The 19509-nt window shown below is 36.2% G+C and overlaps 1 protein-coding gene across 3 annotated transcripts in view; it reads right to left on the reverse strand.

Annotated features, from left to right (window-relative positions):
* WDR70 (WD repeat domain 70) overlaps positions 1 to 19509 on the reverse strand; it is a 329425-nt gene that overhangs the window by 263189 nt on the left and 46727 nt on the right. For all 3 annotated transcript variants that reach the window (XM_017548233.2, XM_017548235.2, XM_037745605.1), the window contains exons 6-7: positions 8497 to 8556; positions 3658 to 3791 (exon numbers count right to left, since the gene is read on the reverse strand). In XM_017548233.2, coding sequence (XP_017403722.1) covers positions 3658 to 3791; positions 8497 to 8556 — 194 coding nt within the window. The remainder of the gene's footprint in view (positions 1 to 3657; positions 3792 to 8496; positions 8557 to 19509) is intronic.

Genomic DNA, 19509 nt, shown 5'->3' on the forward strand with positions numbered 1-19509 from the left:
AGGGGATATTTAGGATGAGCACGGTGGCTCACGCCCGTAATCCCAACACTTTGGGAGCCCAACGCGAGTGGATCATGAAGTCAAGAGTTCAAGACCAGCCCAGCCAACATGGTGAAACCCCATCTGTACCAAAAATACAATTAGCTGGGTGTGGTAGCACACACCTGTAGTCCCAGCTGCTTGAGAGGCTGAGGCAGGAGAATTGCATGATAGAAGTATTCCTGATATAATGTGATAAAAAATCCACTTCACCTCTGTGATATTCTTCCCAAGGACTCATAATCTCAATCTAACCATAAGAAAAGCACCAAATAAAACCAAACTGAGAGATATTCTACAAAATACCTGACCAGTACCCTTCAAGACTTTCATGGTCATGAAAAACAATCAACGACTGAGAAACTGCCAGCAACCAGAGAAGACTGAACAAATTTAAGGACCAAAGGTAATGTATGTTGGAGGAATCATTAAAGAAAACAGTGAAATCCAAATAAAGTTTGGAGATTAATAGTAACTGACTAATGCTGGTTTTCTAACTGTGACAAATGGACCATGGTAAGATAAGACGTTAATCATAAGGGAAACTGGGTGAAGTATATGCATGAACTCTGTACTATCTTTGTAGCTTATACATACATTTAAAAACTGAAATTTAAAAGTTTACTAATATTTTGAAATTTAAACAGAAATATCAATGAGACCTGGTAATTTAAACATAGACACATAGATCCATACATACATATGCATCTATATTTCTACCTCTTTCCATCAAAAGGTCAAAAGCAATAATATCTCAGTATCAGTGAGCATGCCTAGCATCCAGATTTGGTCTCTAAATACCATTCCCACAAAAAGAAAGGATGACTCCTTGGGGAACTACTGATTCCAGGACTTGGAAAAGAATTTAACAGGAAGCCTATATCATGTTGTACCAGAAAACAAGTATGTTTTAAAGACTAGTAAGGTCATGCCAAAGTTACACAGTAATCAGGGACTCCTACTAGATAAATCTAGGACAATTTAAACATCAAAAAGAATAATGACTGCAATTGACTGAAACATAAAAATTTAAAAATCATAAATACTGATACTCAAAAAAGAAAAAGAAATCATCACCAGTAACAGAAACAACTCATTTATCACCACCAGCCCTTAAGCTAAAAATGGGCAATGAAAGAAAGATAACTAAGCGCTTATCCTGCCTCTTCAGTAGTAACTGTATTTCAGGGTAACCAAATAACATCAGTATTTAATGAGGAAAAGTTTTTCTTTAAGAAGATGTCAAGAAATAAATGCAGATGAAATAACAGAGTGAGAAAATCACCAATTTGTAACCCTCAATGACATAACTGATTCAGGAAGAAATCGTCAATGGACACTAAGCTCAATAAGTGAAAATGATGAGTATCTGGATATTTTACATGGTACCAAACTATCTCTCCACAAAGTTCTTGCCAATCTCAAGTACAAAATATTAACTTTACAATGAAGAAATCATATGTCACCACCTTAATCCAGGGATATATCTTAATTTCTAGTCACTAACAGTGAAACAACTAGACAATACATGCCACCTAAAGTGATACAATATAAATTATGATAAAGTCTTTGATCTTCCATAGGAAATATTGGAGAGGAGACAAAGAAACAAGTTAAATCAGGAGTCCCAAAGCCTGGGCCATGGACTGGTACTAGTCTGTGGCCTGTTAGGAACCAGGTGCATGGCAGGTGTGGGGGCAGGTGAGCAAGCATTACCGTCTGAGCTCCGGCTCCTGTCAGATCAACAATGGCATTAGATTCTCATAGGAATGTGAAACCTACTGTGAACTGTGCATGTGAGGGATCTCTAGGTTGCACAATCCTTATTAGAATCTAATGCCTGATGATCTGAAGTGGAACAGTTTCATCTGGAAACCACCTACCACCCTCACTTCCACATTATCCTCAGTCCATGTGAAAACTTTGTCTTACACAAAACCAGTCACTAGTACAAAAAAGGTTGGGGACCATAAAGTTAAATGATATCATAACAAAGCAATATGCCAAAAGATCAGATACGGTCGAAAACAGAAAAGAGAGTGGCTTATGGGCTGGGCACGGTGGCTCATTCCTGTAATCCCAGCACTCTAGAAAGAGGAGTCAGGCAGATTACTTGAGGTCAGGAGTTCGAGACCACTCTGGACTACATGGTGAAACCCCATCTCTGCCAAAGAAATATAAAAATCAGCCAGGCATGGTGGTGTACAGCCACAGTCCCAGCTATTTGGAGGGCTGAGATGGGAGGATGTCTTGAGCCCAGGAGGCAGAGAATGCAGTGAGCCAAAATCTCACCACTGCACTACAGCCTAGGCAACAGATCCTGTCTCAAATAAATAACTGAATAAATAAATAAATAAGAGAGAGACTGGCTCATTGTAGCAACATGGAAGGCCGTTTCTAACACAATGCTAGCTGACCATACCTAAACAGTGCAAAATGGATTAGCACCTGGATTATGGCTTAATATATGTCATACACAAATACATTTCTCAGGATTAATTGGAATGTTTTAAAACAAACTAGAAATGATAGGTTCATGTGTGGCCAGGCACAGTGGCTAACACCTGTAATCCCAGCACTTTGGGAGGCTGAGGCAGGGGGAGCACCTGAGGCCAGGAGTTCAAGACCAGCCCAGCCAACATGGCAAAACCTCCTCTCTACTAAAAATACAAAAATTAGCCAGGCATGTGCCTGTAATATACTTTGAAATTATATTTTGAAATTAAATTCTGTCTAAAAAAAAGACAAAAAAGAAAAAAAATTAAATTCTGTCATATTTACATAATATACTTTATTATTATTATTATTATTTTTAGATAGAGTCTCCCTCTGTCACCCAAGCTGGAGGGTAGTGGTGCAATCTCAGCTCACTGCAGCCTCCACCTCCCAGGTTCAAGTAATTCTCCTGTCTCAGCCTTCCAAGTAGCTGGGATTATAGACGTGCACCATCATACCTGGCTAGTTTTTATATTTTTAGTAGAGATGGGGTTTCACCATGTTGGACAGGCTGGTCTTGAACTCCAGACCTCAGGTGACCCATCTGCCTCAACCTCCCAAAGTGCTGGGATTACAGACATGAGCCACTGTGCCAGACCTTCCGTAATTTTTTTTTGAGATATAGTCTTGCTCTGTTGCCCAGGCTAGAGTGCAGCATCACGATCTCAGCTCACTGCAACCTCCACCTCCTGGGCTCAAGCAATTCTCCTGCCTCAGCCTCCCAAGTAGCTGGGATCACAGGCATGCACCACCAAGCCCAGCTAATTTTTGTAATTTTAGTAGGGACAGGGTTTCACAATGTTGACCAGTCTGGTCTCGAACTCCAGGCCTCAGGAAATCCGCTCACCTCAGCTTCCAAAAGTTCTAGGATTTACAGGTACGAGCCACCGTGCCCAGCCTAAAACATAGGTTTATGAAACAAAAGAAATGTAAGGCTCATTTTACTTCATTGAAATAATGAAGGCAGTATACAGCCATATAAACGTAATGTATTTTGATATAAATCATTGTACATGGAATTTCCATGCTAACAGCACTGTCTTCCAATTGGAAGATATTAAGTCAAACACGAAGATATTTGTAAGTGAATAAGTAATGTAAGATAAGTAAGTGAATACATACCACTCACAGGGCTGAAGGGATCGAAATGCCTTAAAAGAAGCATCCATTCCAGCAAAATCCCAAAACTTAACATCATAGTCATATCCTCCTGTCACCAAACGGGCACCTGAGGGATCCAGACCCAAAGCAGACACCTGGTTTAAAAAAAAAATAAAATAAAATGACTGGAGCAAAATGACACAGCAAAATGACATATGGTCAATTATAACCTCCATTTCTAGTCTTTAAATCCCACCCCCTATATTATAGGCCTTGGAAGCACAAACCACCAACTCCTGTTACTTCTGAAAAGTGGGAATGGATGGTGCCTTCTATATTTATTAGACTTTGTTACTATATTAATTATTTTGCAATAAAGAAAAATACTTTAAATTTAATCTATTTTCCAAGATTGTCCCAACTCATCAGCAATGTACTCAAAATAGCTACCACTGCAATTCCATATGACAAACTAAGTTGCTTTAGTGTATAAATAGAAATATCACAAATAATTACAATAATTCAGCATTTTCAATATAGTCTTTAGGAAAACTTTTAAGATGGTTCAATCATAACTGAATGAAGACCATATGAATCTGAAATCACCAAAATGAGTAACATCAAGGGAGCTTTAAGAAATCTATTTAAAAAAGTAAAACAAAGCAGAAATATCTGTTGCTTATGGTCAAATGACTCGGTATATTCACCTTAATTATTTTTAAAGCTGAATTTTTAAGTGACTAATCACATTATAACAGTACTTATATCTTGTGTCCTGAGACACACAAATCACTGAAACTTGGGAGGCGGAGGTTGCAGTGAGCCGATATCGTGCCACTGCATTCCAGCCTGGGCAACACAGAGAGACTCTGTCTCAAAAAAAAATAATAAAAAATTTGTGCCCGGGCACAGTGGCTCACGCCTATAATCCCAGCACTTTGGAAGGCCAAGGCAGGCAGATTACTTGAAGTCAGGAGTTCAAGACCAGCCTGACCAACATGGAGAAACTATGTCTCTACTAAAAATACAAATTTAGCCAGACGTGGTAGCACATGCCTGTAATCCCAGCTACTCGGGAGGCTGAGGCAGGAGAATTGCTTAATCCCAAGAGGCGGAGGTTCCCGTGAGCAGAGATCATGACATTGCATTCCAGGCTGACAAGAGTGAGACTCCATCTCAAAAAAAAAAAAAAAAAAAAAAAAAAATTTTTTTTTTTTTTGCTTTCCCTGTGAACTTTCCTAGGTCCAATTCACATGTCAATATTCAATGTGTAACTCATTGTTCCTGAGATATACGTAGCTTTCTGTTAAAGCAGGAAGTTCCTAGATCTACCACCTTCTCAGAAGAAAAGAACTACATTAGGAATATTTAACGTGATTATCATATGTTGGAGACAAAAGTTTTTTGGGTTTTTTTTTTTTTTAGACGGAGTCTCACTCTGTTGTCCAGGCTGGAATGCAGTGGTGCGATCTTGGCTCACTGCAACTTCTGCCTCCCGGGATCAAGTGCTTTTCCTGTCTCAGCCTCCCTAGTAGCTGGGATTACAGGTACACGCCACCACACCCAGAGAATTTTTGTACTTTTTAGTAGAAATGGAGTTTTACTTGTTGACCAGGTTGGTCTTGAACCTCAGATGATCTGCCTGCTTCAGCCTCACAAAGTGGTGGAATTACAGCTTTGAGCCACTGCACCTGGCCAGAATCAATGTTTTCTATATAGGAAGCTTCTATAGATCAGTTCTCCTAATAAATAGATTTAAAGGTAATTAATGTAATATAATTATAATTAAATAAGCCAGATACTGACAAAATAACTTATACTCATTTCAATTAGCACTTGTAAAACCTGATTTCATAATAAGGGAATCATATATAAATAATTAATACTTATGTTAAAATTAGACATACACTCTAAAGATGTTAAGGAAAACATACGAGTGAAAACAAAGTCATTTCTTGTGCCAAGAAACACCAGTGTTCATCTCACTACAACACAATATGAAATTACAACTTCATCTGTGGTTCCTCTATTCTGTACCTGTCCTTCCCTCAAGAGTATAAGTGCCACAAGGACAGAGACCTTGTCTGTGCCCAGCAGTGGACCTGGCACAAAATACAAACTCTACTAAATATTTGTCTAAAAGAAAGGAGGACTAAAAATTGAACAAACATGCAGTCTAACAACTATGAGATAAATTCCTTTTAATCAAGAAAAAACAGAATAAATTGCAAACTTGACTGTTCTCCTAGCTAAGAAGAAAGATGGCAAATTATAAAGCAAAGTTACAAAATGAGGCTTTCAAAGCTACCATTCACTGAAGTATTAGGATCTCTGCTGCTGACTATATATAATTCATCATCCACCAAAAGGACATGAAGGAGGTAATTATAAAGACAGAAAACAGAGCTCAGAGTCCGGGCATACTGGCTCACGCCTGTAATACCAGCACTTTATGAGGCTGAGGCAGGCGGATAACCTAAGGTCAGGAGTTCAAGACCAGCCTGGCCAACATGGCAAAATCTCGTCTCTACTAAAAATACAAAAACTACTGGGTGTCACGGCGGGCACCTGTCATCCCAGCTATTTGGGAGGCTAAGGCAGGAGAATCACTTGCACCCGGGAGGGGAGGTTGCAGTGAGCCAAGATGGTGCCACTGCACTCCAGCCTGAGCAAAAGAGCAAGGCTCTGGGTTCTGCTACCACACCTACACAATCATTTGCCTCTATGTTATTTCTTCTACTAATAAAGTTTGTCTCAAGGAAAAAAAAAAAACAAGAAAGTGTCTTTTTCAACTTGGGAATGGGCACAAACATTTTCAGTTTTAACCTTTATGTTAAGAAAATTAATGTATATCACCCTCTCCTTCTTTCAAGAAGCTTTAGACTTTATCATCACATTCACTGGGAAGGGTTCAGTTGACTATTAGGCCATAGTAAGTATATTCAATAAATGAATATACATGTTTCTTAAATGGCAAGGAGAAAGAGCAGAAAAACTGTTATAAATTAGGAGATTAAAAAATAAGCATAATGATAACTCTCCTAAGAATACATCAGACATCATTATGAGACTAATTTGAACAAATTGACCCTAAAAAGTTGTATGGGACAACTGGAGAAATTTGAACACTAATGGGATACTAGATTAAATAATTATTGAAAAAAATTAAATATAATAAAGATAGCATTATGTAGGAGAGAGTGTATGTGTGCATATTGAGAAAGAGGGAGGCAGAGACAGCCCAATATTATCTCTTAGAGATTCATACTAAAATAATTTACAGATGAAATCATATGAAGTCAGGTGTTTGCTTTTAAATAATCCTGTAAAGTGGGGACGGGGGACAAAAACGTAAAGTATATAGGAAACAAATAAGATTTACCTTATGGACATATTTTAAATAACTCGTTTAAAAGAAAAACAAGATCAGATAGAAAAGTCATCTTCTAGTCCAACATTTACTTAAAAATATTTGCATGTAGGACAAAGCCAGGATTGAAAGAAAAATGAGTTAATCCAAGAGTAAAATTAGATACTCCAATTGATTTTCAATGTGTAAAATCAATTAGATATTGGAGTGTTTTTTATGTTTCTCTACAATATAAAACTTAATTTGCCAAAAAAAAGGAATATTTAAATCAAACTTGTGAAACTCATGACCCATCCCTCAGCTGTAAAATTCTCCAGACTAGAGGACAGAAAAACTTCCTTTTAAAAACTGTCTACATTTTTTTTCTTATTTACTTAAAAACACAAAAAATAGAATTCCATCACAATTTCAGAATAAAAATATAAGAAATCTGATTTAACAAAAAATAAACATATTAAGAATTAGATGGAAATAATTTCTTAGCACAGCAATTCCCACACTGTTGTATTTCAAGACTCTTTACAGTCTTAAAATCTATTGAGGACTCCAAAGAGCTTTTGTTTATATGAGTTTATGTATAGCTATTTCCACTAGAAATTAAAACAAAATTTTTAAATATTTTACATTTCATTTAAAAGAACAATAAATCCATTATATTTAACATAATTTTTTTTTGAGACGAGGTCTTGCTCTGTCACCCAGGTTGGAGTGCAGTGGGGTGATCTTGGCTCACTGGAATCTCTGCCTCCCAAGTACAAACTATTCTCCTGCCTCAGCCTCCCAAGTAGCTAGGACTACAGACGGGTGCCACCACGCCGGCTAATTTTTTTAGTAGAGACAGGGTTTCACCATGTTAGCCAGGATGGTCTTGACCTCCTGACCTCATAATCCGCCTGCCTCAGCCTCCCAAAGTGCTGGGAGTCACCACGCCTGGCCTTTTAGTGGTTTTGCAATAAGATACAATGATTTCACCTTATATCTCAAATATTTTATATTATTCATCTTTAAATATTTTAGATTACTTAAATATGAGTAAATACAACAACATAAACATGCAATCTATAAACTAAGTATGAATAATATAACCTTAGAGCCATGCAGTAACTACTTAAAGTCCATTTCTTATCTCAACATTCATCTCAAAAATGAACAAACTCATGCCTTTTACTGATACAAAAGTAAAGCTAAGGGTAATGAGAAATTTTCCCACACCATGAAAAGCAAAATTGTGTTTGAGTTTCATTTCTTTCTTCCACTTATAACTTTCCTATATTAAAGAACAGAAGGTATTTAAAGCCAACAATAACAATGACAATAAGTGTTCCTATTTTAACTAAAAGGAAATGGCTATTTTGACTGAACATAAAAGTAATCTATTTTTCGTTAATGTCTATAGCTTTTATGTCATCAGTTGATTGTGTAATTAGCCTTAATACAAATGTATCTTATTAGTTCACTTTTCCATGACAGCCCTGTAATTTTAAACTTACTGTTTTAGTGCCATGCTTCAGCGTTATCTCATGTGAGTCAGGAATCTTGTGGACGGGATTCTGAAACAAGAAAGCTCCATGACATTAATGGTAAAATAACATATTTATGGGGAACTACATACCACATTCACAGGAAATTTAATTTTTTTTAATTGTCATTGGTTTTTAAACGAAAGCTTAATAAAAAAACAACAAAAAAGTATGAGGATATCTTTTTTCTACACTTCTAGATATACCAATACGATAGGTCTCTGAACTGATAAATTGATTTTAACTCTCTAAAAGGATAAATCTAAGAAACTCATTAGATTCTATGGAAGTATCTCTTATTGTAAATATAAATTGAAATTTTAATTTCATCCAAGAGTAAAAATAAACCAGTAGTTGTTGATAGTATAATTCATAAAGAAAAATTAGAAATTTATTTTTCCTTTAAATCACAGCTTATCAAGAGGAGTGAAAAGGTCTATATCAGGCTGGGCACAGTGGCTCACGCCTGTAAGCCCAGCACTTTGGGAGGCCAAGGCAGGCAGATCATCTGAGGTCAGGAGTTCAAGACCAGCCTGACCAACATGGTGAAACCCTGTCTCTACTAAAAATTAGCCAGGCATCGTGGCGAGTGCCTGTAGACCCAGGTACTCGAGAGGCTAAAGCAGGAGAGTTGCTTGAACCCAAAAGGAGGCTGCAGTGAGCCGAGGCTGCATCACTGCACTCCAGCCTGGCCAACAGACCATTTCAAAAAAAAGAAAGGTCTATATCAAAAATCTGGAAAAACTTAAAAGACTCTCCATTTTTTTTCTTAATTAAGTGTACTTTGATATTTAAGGTAAACCATATAACTTCGGCATAAATTTCAATATTCTGTATTATAAAAAGCAAACAGAATCTAACAGGCCTAGGGAAATGAACAGACTAAATCATCATTATTAATTGCAACTGTCATTTTTAAATGCCCTAACAATTATGAGTGCTGATAAATTTTAAAACATTATTCCCAAGGTAATAATAGAAACATACTTTACATTAAAATTTGGTTATATCTTGCAATTCTTTATTTTTCTGTCTTACTATGCCTAGAGAAAAATCTCACTACGAGCAAAGCACCATAAACTGAAAGAAATTAATAAAGGTTGTTTTATTAATTTCTACTTACCATACTTTAATATCAGAAATTATTTTACGCATATTGTAACCTTTGTATAAAATAATCATTACAGAGTTTCCAAAAAATTAACCAACAAGATCCTTTCAACGTCAAAAATTTTTAACGTTCTCTTTTTATCTATTCTAGGGCATACCTTAAAGTGTTAAGTACTTAATTTCTAACAAACAAAACCTTAATAGGGTAGCTATATACCTTTTAACCCTTCAAAGTCAAAAAGAAAATTGTTCAAAAATGGTAAAAATAAGAAAGTCCAAGTTATTCATTGATTCACTGATTCAATAAGCATTTACTGAAGTGGGATTATACCAGTCGTTAGGTGGCATCAGACATAGTCTCTTCTCATCCCTGCCACACAAGAAGCATATCATCTAACAGGTAGATTTCGATGACTCTAATTCAGTATAACAAATCCTATGATAAACAGAAGTAGGGGCAGAATAACTGAGGAACAATAAAGAGGAATGCATAAATCGGGCATAAGAGGTTACAGCGATCATTTAAATAAGAGGTTTCATTGTTTATTCGAGTCTCATTACTCAAGAACAGGCTAATCACACTAAAATTATACATCCATTACAAATTCAAGAATCATCTCACCATCTACTTAATTAAACATGTGACCTAAAAGCTCTTTCTTTTACATCTTCTATCTTTCCCCTGCTATGGCTCTTTCTCTTCAGCATATAAACAAAGTATTAATACTTCCCATATGAAAAAAACAAACAAACAAAAACTAAGACTACTGACTTCCCCTAAAATGTATTGCTCAATCATTATCTTTTCCTTTGCAATCCAGATTTTTCAAACTATGGCTTCAGTCAGTGTCCTCACTTTCTTTCACCCTCTACCTCAACTTTGGCATTTATCATTTTATTCCTAATTCTTAGCACAGTTCTTGGCACATGAGAGGCTCTCGGTAAATACTCCTAAATGAACAAACAAGTCACTATAAATCCCTCTGCACACTTTTCAGAATTAATCTACACATGTGAACTTTCAATAGCATGGTAACTATTTATCTCCTCCATCTTGAAACTGTCCTTTGCTGGGAGAAAACAGCCTACAGAAAGAAAAAGCCAGAAAAGCTAGAGTTTTTTAAACTAGCAATACTATTAATTAACCACGTGATGACGTGAGGAAACTTGTGACTCTGTTTCTTCATTTACAAACTATGAATAATAGCACCTGCTGCACAAGTTACACTGAGGTAAGTGGTTTCAAACTCCTATCACAGAGTTTGGCACATGGTAGAGCTCAATAAATGATAGCCACTATTTATTCCAAAGCTGATCTCCTATATTGGTCACATCGTCTTAGAGTTTTTCCAGGATTATTTTCCTCTTTATCTGGCTAATTTCTACTCATCCTTCAAAACTCAGTTCAGATGTACATTTCAAACTCTGGGTTAAATGACCCTCCTACGCATTCCTATGACATTTCCTTATCTCAATCACAGAACTTATGACAATACATTGCAATTTTTTTACCTATCTTCCCTACCACCACCCCCTTGCCAAACTGCAAAATATAAGTTTCTCAAAGGCTATCTATCATCTTTGGATCCTCTATCCACACACAAAAAAAAGCTAGTATATGGCAGACACACACACTCAGAGAGGTTTTAGAAATGAATAAATGGCCCAATGTCTACCTTGTTCATTACAATAGACTATAATTTTTAATTACTCTCAAATTTTAGAGTAATGGTTATGTCCATAAAGAAAAGCAGGTGCTGCTACAGCAAAAACTGGCAAAAGAAAAAAAATATATATATATGTATATATAAAGAAAAGCAGGTGGTATCACATCAGGCCAGCCTGGTAAGTGAGAGGCAAGAGATAACTGAAGATTTTCAAAAGCTGAAAATCTTTTAAGACCAAATTATTATACCCCAGACTAAAAGCAGATTAAAAATTGCAACAATACAGAAATAAAGGCAGTTTTGTTTTAGATAATAAAGAAACAGTTGGGCAATCTGCAATTTATTTCAAGATAAAGACATTACTGGACTGTTTACTATATTGTGGAAAGTGCTGCTCATACCTCTTTCAGAGATATCAATATTTGAATGCAAATTCCAAAACAATTTAAAGGTCAAATTCTGGACTATTCCCTATATTGAATTATCTGAGTCACTACTCCCTTTGCAGCTGAGCACATTTGAACACAAGGAAAAATCATGTATAAGTACTAAATATTCTTGCAAGAACCAAGATAAAACTTGAAATGTTCTATTTACAGAAGAATCTATCATAGTTTGTATCTCATTTCATAACTAATTACTTTTTCATCACTCAGCAAATAGAAATACTGTCACCAAAAAGCTAGGATGAAAATTATTTCACTTATTTCAATGCAGAATGTGCCTATATATAAGTTCTAACACTTAAACAAATTTATAAGAACACACAACTTAGTATTTATGTTAGGAGTGGATTAAACATTTAAATAAATGTTTACATTTAAAATCAAAGTTTTACTGGAAATCATGCATAGCGTAACTCATAAAAATCCCATATAACTAGCACAGCTAAATCATCTAAAATAGTAGCAATCCATCTTTTGGTAGCATATCACTTGACAGTGACTGTTCTTTTTCCAGAACTTTTACTAATGACTTTTTGAAATATAACTTAGTGTGAAATTTGCTGTAACAGTAAAATATTTTCAAGATTTCCCTGCCAAGGAACATCATAAACTATTTGACTTCAATGAAGTAATTTATTACCAGAATTCATAACAAGAGCTACAATTCTAATGGAAGAAGGAGAAATATACTATTTTTTGTTTTGGCTTAATTTTGATAACCAACCAAAGGACTATTTCCCAGGCTCTGTGATCTACCCTCAATAACAACAATAGCAAATATATATAAAATAATATGAGCAATTCTATCTGATGAACATCCTTACAGAGATTTCAAATTACTTTGAAACAGAAACAACCCTTCTACGCTAAGATCACAAGTAAATTGTATACAAATAAAGTATACGCCTTAATAAAACCTCCACCCAATAACAAAGATCTGCTACAAAGTTGCTGGGTGCTAGGGGAAGAGAGTAAGGACTGCCAAAAAGAAGCTTGCAAATGAGAGCTATTTTCTCCCAGAAATCATTTAAGTACAGTTACCAGTGCAGGCAACCAGAATTAACGTCTATTCTAGTGCAACTCTGGAGATTCAATAACGCCAACTTAACATTAATTCATTTCTTCATTGATAGGGTTCAGCTGTGTCCCCATCCAAAATCTCATCTTGAATTGTAATACCTGTATTATCCAGAATCCCCACCTGTCAAGGGCAGGATCAGGTGGGGGAAAGTGGATTATGGGGGCAGTTTCCCCATGCTGTTCTCAATATTGAGTGAGTCTCACAAGATTTGATGGTTTTATAAAGCATCTGACATTTCCCCTGCTCCACACTCTGTCTTGCCACCCTATGAAGAAGGTTCCTGCTTCTCCTTTGCCTTCTGCCATGATTATAAGTGTCCTGAGGCCTCCTCGGTAATGTGGAACTGAGTCAATTAAACCTCTTTCCTTTATAAATTATCCAGTCTTGTGTATTTCTTCATATCGGTGTGGAATGAACTAATACCTTCATTTACTCACTAATTAACATTTGTTATTACATAAATTTAATAACATTTGTTATTAAATGACAAATGTTTATTTTATTTACTTATTTATTTACTCACTAAATAACAAACGTTAATTAGTGAGTAAATAAATAACAAATGTTACTGTTATTTAATTTATAACAGTAACATTTGTTATTTAATTAACAAACATTTATTATTTAATTACGTACCACACACTGATTACCACAGTTAGATTAATGACAAAAGACCCATAACAAAAACTCTGACACAGAACTGTCAGTCCAGAGAGCAAAACAGAGAGGTAAACAAACAGGTAAATGAAAACATTTGAGATACTGTAACAGAATTATACACAGGGTTCAGTGCTCAATTCCATTCTGCGTAAGAAAGTAGGTGGTTAGAAATGAGATTTCTGGTATCTTTCAAAAATAGAGGTTCTCTAGATGAATATGAAGAACATCTAAGAAAGAATAATATAAATCTTGACACTTTCTGAACTTCAAATATTTTTCCCTCACTAGAGTTTGAATTGTTAGGCAGAAAACAGAGCAAGGGCATTTGTTATATGTATACAGCACTATGCCATTTTATATAATGGACTTCAGCATCCTTGGATTTGGGGATCAGCAGGAGAGTCCTGGAGCCAACTCCTCTCAAAGGGCCAACTGTATATGTATAAAAATAAAAATTAAGCCAGAGAGATAGTTAGAAACCAGGTTGTGTTCAATTCCAAAAAACAGAAGTTTAAGCTCTGGGTCATAGAAAGTAATTTGATAAAGTCTGAGATTTTAGGCTGGGCACAGTGGCTCACCCCTGTAAGCCCAGTACTTTGAAAGGCCGAGGTGGGTGGATCACTTGAGGCCTGGAGTTCGAGGCTAGCCTGACCAACATGGTGAAACCTCATTTCTACTAAAAGTACAAAAATTAGCCAGGCGTGGCAGCGCACACCTGTAATTCTAGCTAGTCTGGAGGCTGAGGGACATGACTCGTTTGAACCCAGGAGGTGAGGGTTGTGGTGAGCCAAGATCGTGCCACTGCACTCCAGCTTGGGTGACTGAGTGAGATCCTGCCTCAACAACAACAACAAAAAAGTCTAAGATTTTAAAATCTCTCCCAGGTGTTCTCAGTGTCAAAATAAATAATCAATACAGTAAAAAGCAATCTATATAGAAATGGGAGAAAATTTTTGCAAATCATATACATGATAAGGGATTAATAACTAGATTTTTTTTTAATTTCTACAGCTCAGCAACAGAAGAAAAACCCTCATTTTAAAATGAGCAAAAGACTTGAATAGACATTTCTCCAAAGAAGGTAAACAAATAGCAAATAAGCACATAGAAAAGATGCTCAGATCAATAATAATTAAAGAAATGTAATTAAAAGCACAATAAAATACCACTTCATACTATATGAAAAAATGCTCATCACTGGTCATTAGAGAAACGCAAATCAAAACTACATTGAGATACCATCTCATGCCAGTTAGAATGGCGATCATTAAAAAAATCTGGTGACAACAGATGCAGGAGAGGATGTGGAGAAATAGGAACACTTTTACAATATTGGTGGGAGTGTAAATTAGTTCAACCATTGTGAAAGACAATGTGGTGATTCCTCAAGGACCTAGAAATAGAAATTCCATTTGACCCAGCAATCCCATTACTGGGTATATATCCAAAGGATTATAAGTCATTCTATTGTAAGGACACATGCACACAAATGTTCACTGCAGCACTGTTTACAACAGCAAAGACTTGGAACCAACTCAAATGCCCATCAATGATAGACTGGACAGGGAAAATGTCGCACATATACACGGTGCAATACGTGGAAACCATCATTCTCAGCAAACTGACACAAGAACAGAAAATCAAACACCACATATTCTCACTCATAGGCGGGTGTTGAACAATGAGAACACATGGACACAGGGAGGGGAGCATCACACACTGGGGTCTGTGGCCGCGGGTGTAACTACGACAAGGTGGGGATTTGGGGAGGGATAACATGGGGAGAAATGCCAGATATAGGTGATAGGGAGGAAGGCAGCAAANAAAATGCAAAAAAAAAAAAAAAAAAGAAAGAAAAACCACACAACAAAACAAAAGCCTGATAGAATTAGTTTTGGCTGTAACAGAAAACCCAAAATAAAGTCAGGACTGACATATGTCTCCAAGACAATCAGGACCACAGCTTGCAGCATTCATAAATTCAACAAGTCTAAGCGATGGTCCAAAAGGCTGCTGTGGTTTCCAGACAGCAGGAAAAAAAACAAAAAGGAGGATACATCTCTTCCCATTAAGTTTCCTCTCAGAAGTTGTTCATATTCTTGCTCTCACATCTCACTGGCCAGAACTAAGCCAGAGTCAGGCTGGGCACGGTGGCTCACACCTCTAATCCCAGCACTTTGGGAGGCCGAGGCGGGTGGATCACGAGGTCAAGAGATCGAGACCACCCTGGTCAACCTGGTGAAACCCCGTCTCTACTAAAATACAAAAAAAAAAAAAAAAAAAAAAAAAAAAAAAAAAAAAAAAAAAAAAAATATATATATATATATATATATATATATATATATATATATAGCTTTTACCATCAAATAAACAGAAAATAACAAGTGTTGGCAAGGATGCAGAGAAACTGGAATCCTTGTGCAATGCTGGTGGGAATGTAAAATGCTATAGCTACTAGGGAAAACAGCTTGCTAATTACTCAAAAAATTAAAAATAGAATTACTATGATCCAGCAACTCCAATTCTAGGTATATACCCAAAATAGCTGAAAGCAGAGTCTTGAAGAGCTATTTGTACATTCATGTTCATAGCAGTAGTATTCACAATAACCAAGAGGTGAGAAGCAATCCAAGCATCCACTGATGGATGAATTAACACAATGTGACGTAAACATAAAACAGAGTATATTTCAGACTTAAAAAGAAAGGAAATTGCCTGTAATCCCACCACTTTAGGAGGCTGAGGCAGGCGGATCAAGAGGTCAGGAGATCAAGACCATCCTGGCCAATATGGTGAAACCCCATCTCTACTAAAAATAGAAAAATTAGCTGGGCATGGTGGCACATGCCCTGTAGTCCCAGATAGTTGGGAGACTGAGGCAGGAGAATCCCCTAAACCCGGGAGGTGGAGGTTGCAGTGAGCCAAGATAGTGTCACTGCACTCCAGCCTGGCAAAAGAATGAGACTCCATCTCAAAAAAAAGAAAGGAAATTCTGACACATGCTACAACACAGATGAACCTTGAAGACATCACGCTAAGTAACATAAGTCAGTTACAAAAACACAAACACTATACGGTTCCACTTATATGCGCTATCTAGAGCAGTCCGATTAATAGAAATAGAAACCAGAACAGTTGCTTCCAGGGACTAGGGACAGGAGAAAATTGGAAGTTGCTATTTAATGAATATAGAGTTTCAGTTAGCAAGATGAAAAAGTTCTGGGGATTGATTATACAACAATGTGAATATATGTAACAATACTGAACTGTACACTTGAATGGTTAAGACGGTAAATTTTAAGTTATGTGTATTTTCCACAATAATATTAATAAATAAAAAATCATCAAGGTTGTCGTGTAGAGGCTGGACTATAAAATTACTAGTGTAAGATAAATGCCAGTTTAAGCACAGGGAACCCTATTAAAATATTCTTGCAACAGTCCAGAGAGGACCTGAATTGAGACACACCATATAGTGGGGGTAGCAAAAAGAAAAAAGGAGGAATTATTAAGAGATCTTAAGGACTCAGATGTGAAGAAATAAAGGTAGTTCTGTTATTCTCCACACAAAGCCCTGACATCATTCTTATAATTAACTATTCAATAAATATTTATTGAGTACTGAGTACTGATGACATTCTGGTTATCAAGAAAGAAGATTCCTGTCTTCATCAATCTTGCAAACCAATGACAGTCAGGACTTTAAAAATCTATGGCTGGGCACGGTGGTTCATGCCTGTAATCCCAGCACTTTGAGAGGCTGAGGCAGGCTGATCACCTGAGGTCAGGAGTTCCAGACCAGCCTGGCCAACATGGTAAAAATCTATCACTATCAACAATACAAAATTTGGCCGGGCATGGTGGCACACGCCTGTAGTCCCAGCTACTCAGGAGGCTGAGGCAGGAACATGGTTTGAACCCAGGAGGTGGAGGATGCAGTGAGCCAAGACCGTGCCACTGCACTCTAGCCTGGGCAATAGACTGAGACACTCCATCTCAAAAAAAAAAAAAAAAAAAAAAATCTATACACAGGCTGGGCACAATGGCTGACACCTGTCATCCCACCAGCTGTAAGGCCAAGGCAGGTGAATCACTTGAGGTCTGGAGTTTGAGACCAGCCTGGCCAACATGGTGAACTCCCGTCTCTACTGAAGACACAAAAATTAGCTGGTGTGGTGGCGCAGGCTTGTAATCCCAGCTACTTGGGAGGTTGAGGCAGGAGAACTGCTTAAACCAGGGAAGTGCAGGTTGCAGTGAGCCGAGATCGTGCCACTGCATTCCAGCCTGGGTGACAGGGTGAGACTCCATAACACAAAATAATAATAAAAAAAAAGAAAGAAAAAAATCTATACAAAAGTATTAATTACAACAGTAAAAACTTCATTAGTACAGGATGATTTTAGTCAATGTGGAAAATGCATTCAATAAACTAGTCTTTCATTTTTTTTTACCATTATTCGGTCATTTACTCTCATGTCCAATTCTAGAATTAATTGGCACCCAGTCCTGCTTTGATTCTAAAACACAAACCAAGAAATCCAAATCTTTAACTACAACAGCTCTCTCTTCAGATCTCACTCAATCACACTGCTTTTTCTACCTCATTAGTAGACCACTTTACTTTCAACTTATCACTCCTTTTCTCTGACTTTACATCATAATAAAGATATTTTATAAAAACGTATATTGGAACTAGGTTTTCCTCTAAGAAATATGTTAGGACACTAGAAAGTTCACAAATAAAATTTAAAAGCAGGCCAGGTACAGTACCACAAGCCATTTAAGATAATATCAAAAAACATTAAAACTTAAGAATAATTTTTTAAAATATGTGCAAGACCTGTACACTTAACACTTTTACTAAGAAAAATTAGGGAGAACTTAACATAAATGGAAATATACATAATGTTTATGGATTGGAAAACTTAACATTGTTAGGAAAGCAATGCTCTCAAAACTAATCTATAGATTCAATACAATCTCAACCAAAATCTCAGGAGGCAGTTCTGTACAAATTTACAATCTAATTCTAAAATGTATATGTTACTTTGAAGACTTAGAGTAACCAAAAGTTTTCAAAACAAACAAGTCAGAGAACTTTACACTACATAATTTCATGTACAGAGCTACAATAATTAAGACAGTAACTGAGCTACAGTAACTAAGACATTGTGATATTAAAGTAAATGGCTATACGCATCAATGAAATAAAGAAATCAGAAATTAACCCACACATATAAAAATTTATTTTCAAGAAAGTGCCAAGATAATCCCAATGAGAAGACCTTTTAAACAAACGATACTCAAACTACTGGATATCAATTTAGAAAAAATAAAAAAGGAACCCCAATCCTTTCCTTGCACCATACACAAAAATTAACTTGAAACAGTTAATAGACTTAAACATAAAAACTAAACCAAAAAACGATGAGGAGAAAATTACTGTAATCATTGGTAAGCAAAGATTTCTTAGAATACAAAAAATATACACCAAAAAGAAAAAAAAACTGAAAAATTGTATTTTATCAAAATTTACAACTTCCATCCTCAAAAGACATGATCAGGAAAATAAAAAGCAGATTCAGACTGGAAAAAGATATTTACAATACATTTATGTGTATAAATATGACATTTATGTGACAAAATACTTCCATGTAAAATATTTAAACTCAAAAATAAACTCTAAAACTCAATAATAAAAATGCAACCTTATTTTTCAAATGGACAAAAGACATGAACAGACACTTCACAAATGATGTACACATTAACCAGGCACAGTGATGCACACTTGCAGTCCCAGCTTCTCAGGAGCCTGAGGCAGGAGAAACTGCTTGAGCCAGGAGGTTGAATCAAGCCTAGGCAACACATTAAATATCATCACAAGATATTTAATGTCAGTCAACAAGGAAATGTAAATTAAAGCCACAATTAAACAGCCCTACACACTTACTAGAATAGCTAACATTAAAATTACTAACAATACCAAGTGTTGGCAAGGATGCAGAGAAACTGGAATCCT

This window comes from Cebus imitator, unplaced genomic scaffold, assembly GCF_001604975.1.
Source record: "Cebus imitator isolate Cc_AM_T3 unplaced genomic scaffold, Cebus_imitator-1.0 Scaffold205, whole genome shotgun sequence".
Taxonomy (NCBI): Eukaryota; Metazoa; Chordata; class Mammalia; order Primates; family Cebidae; genus Cebus; species Cebus imitator.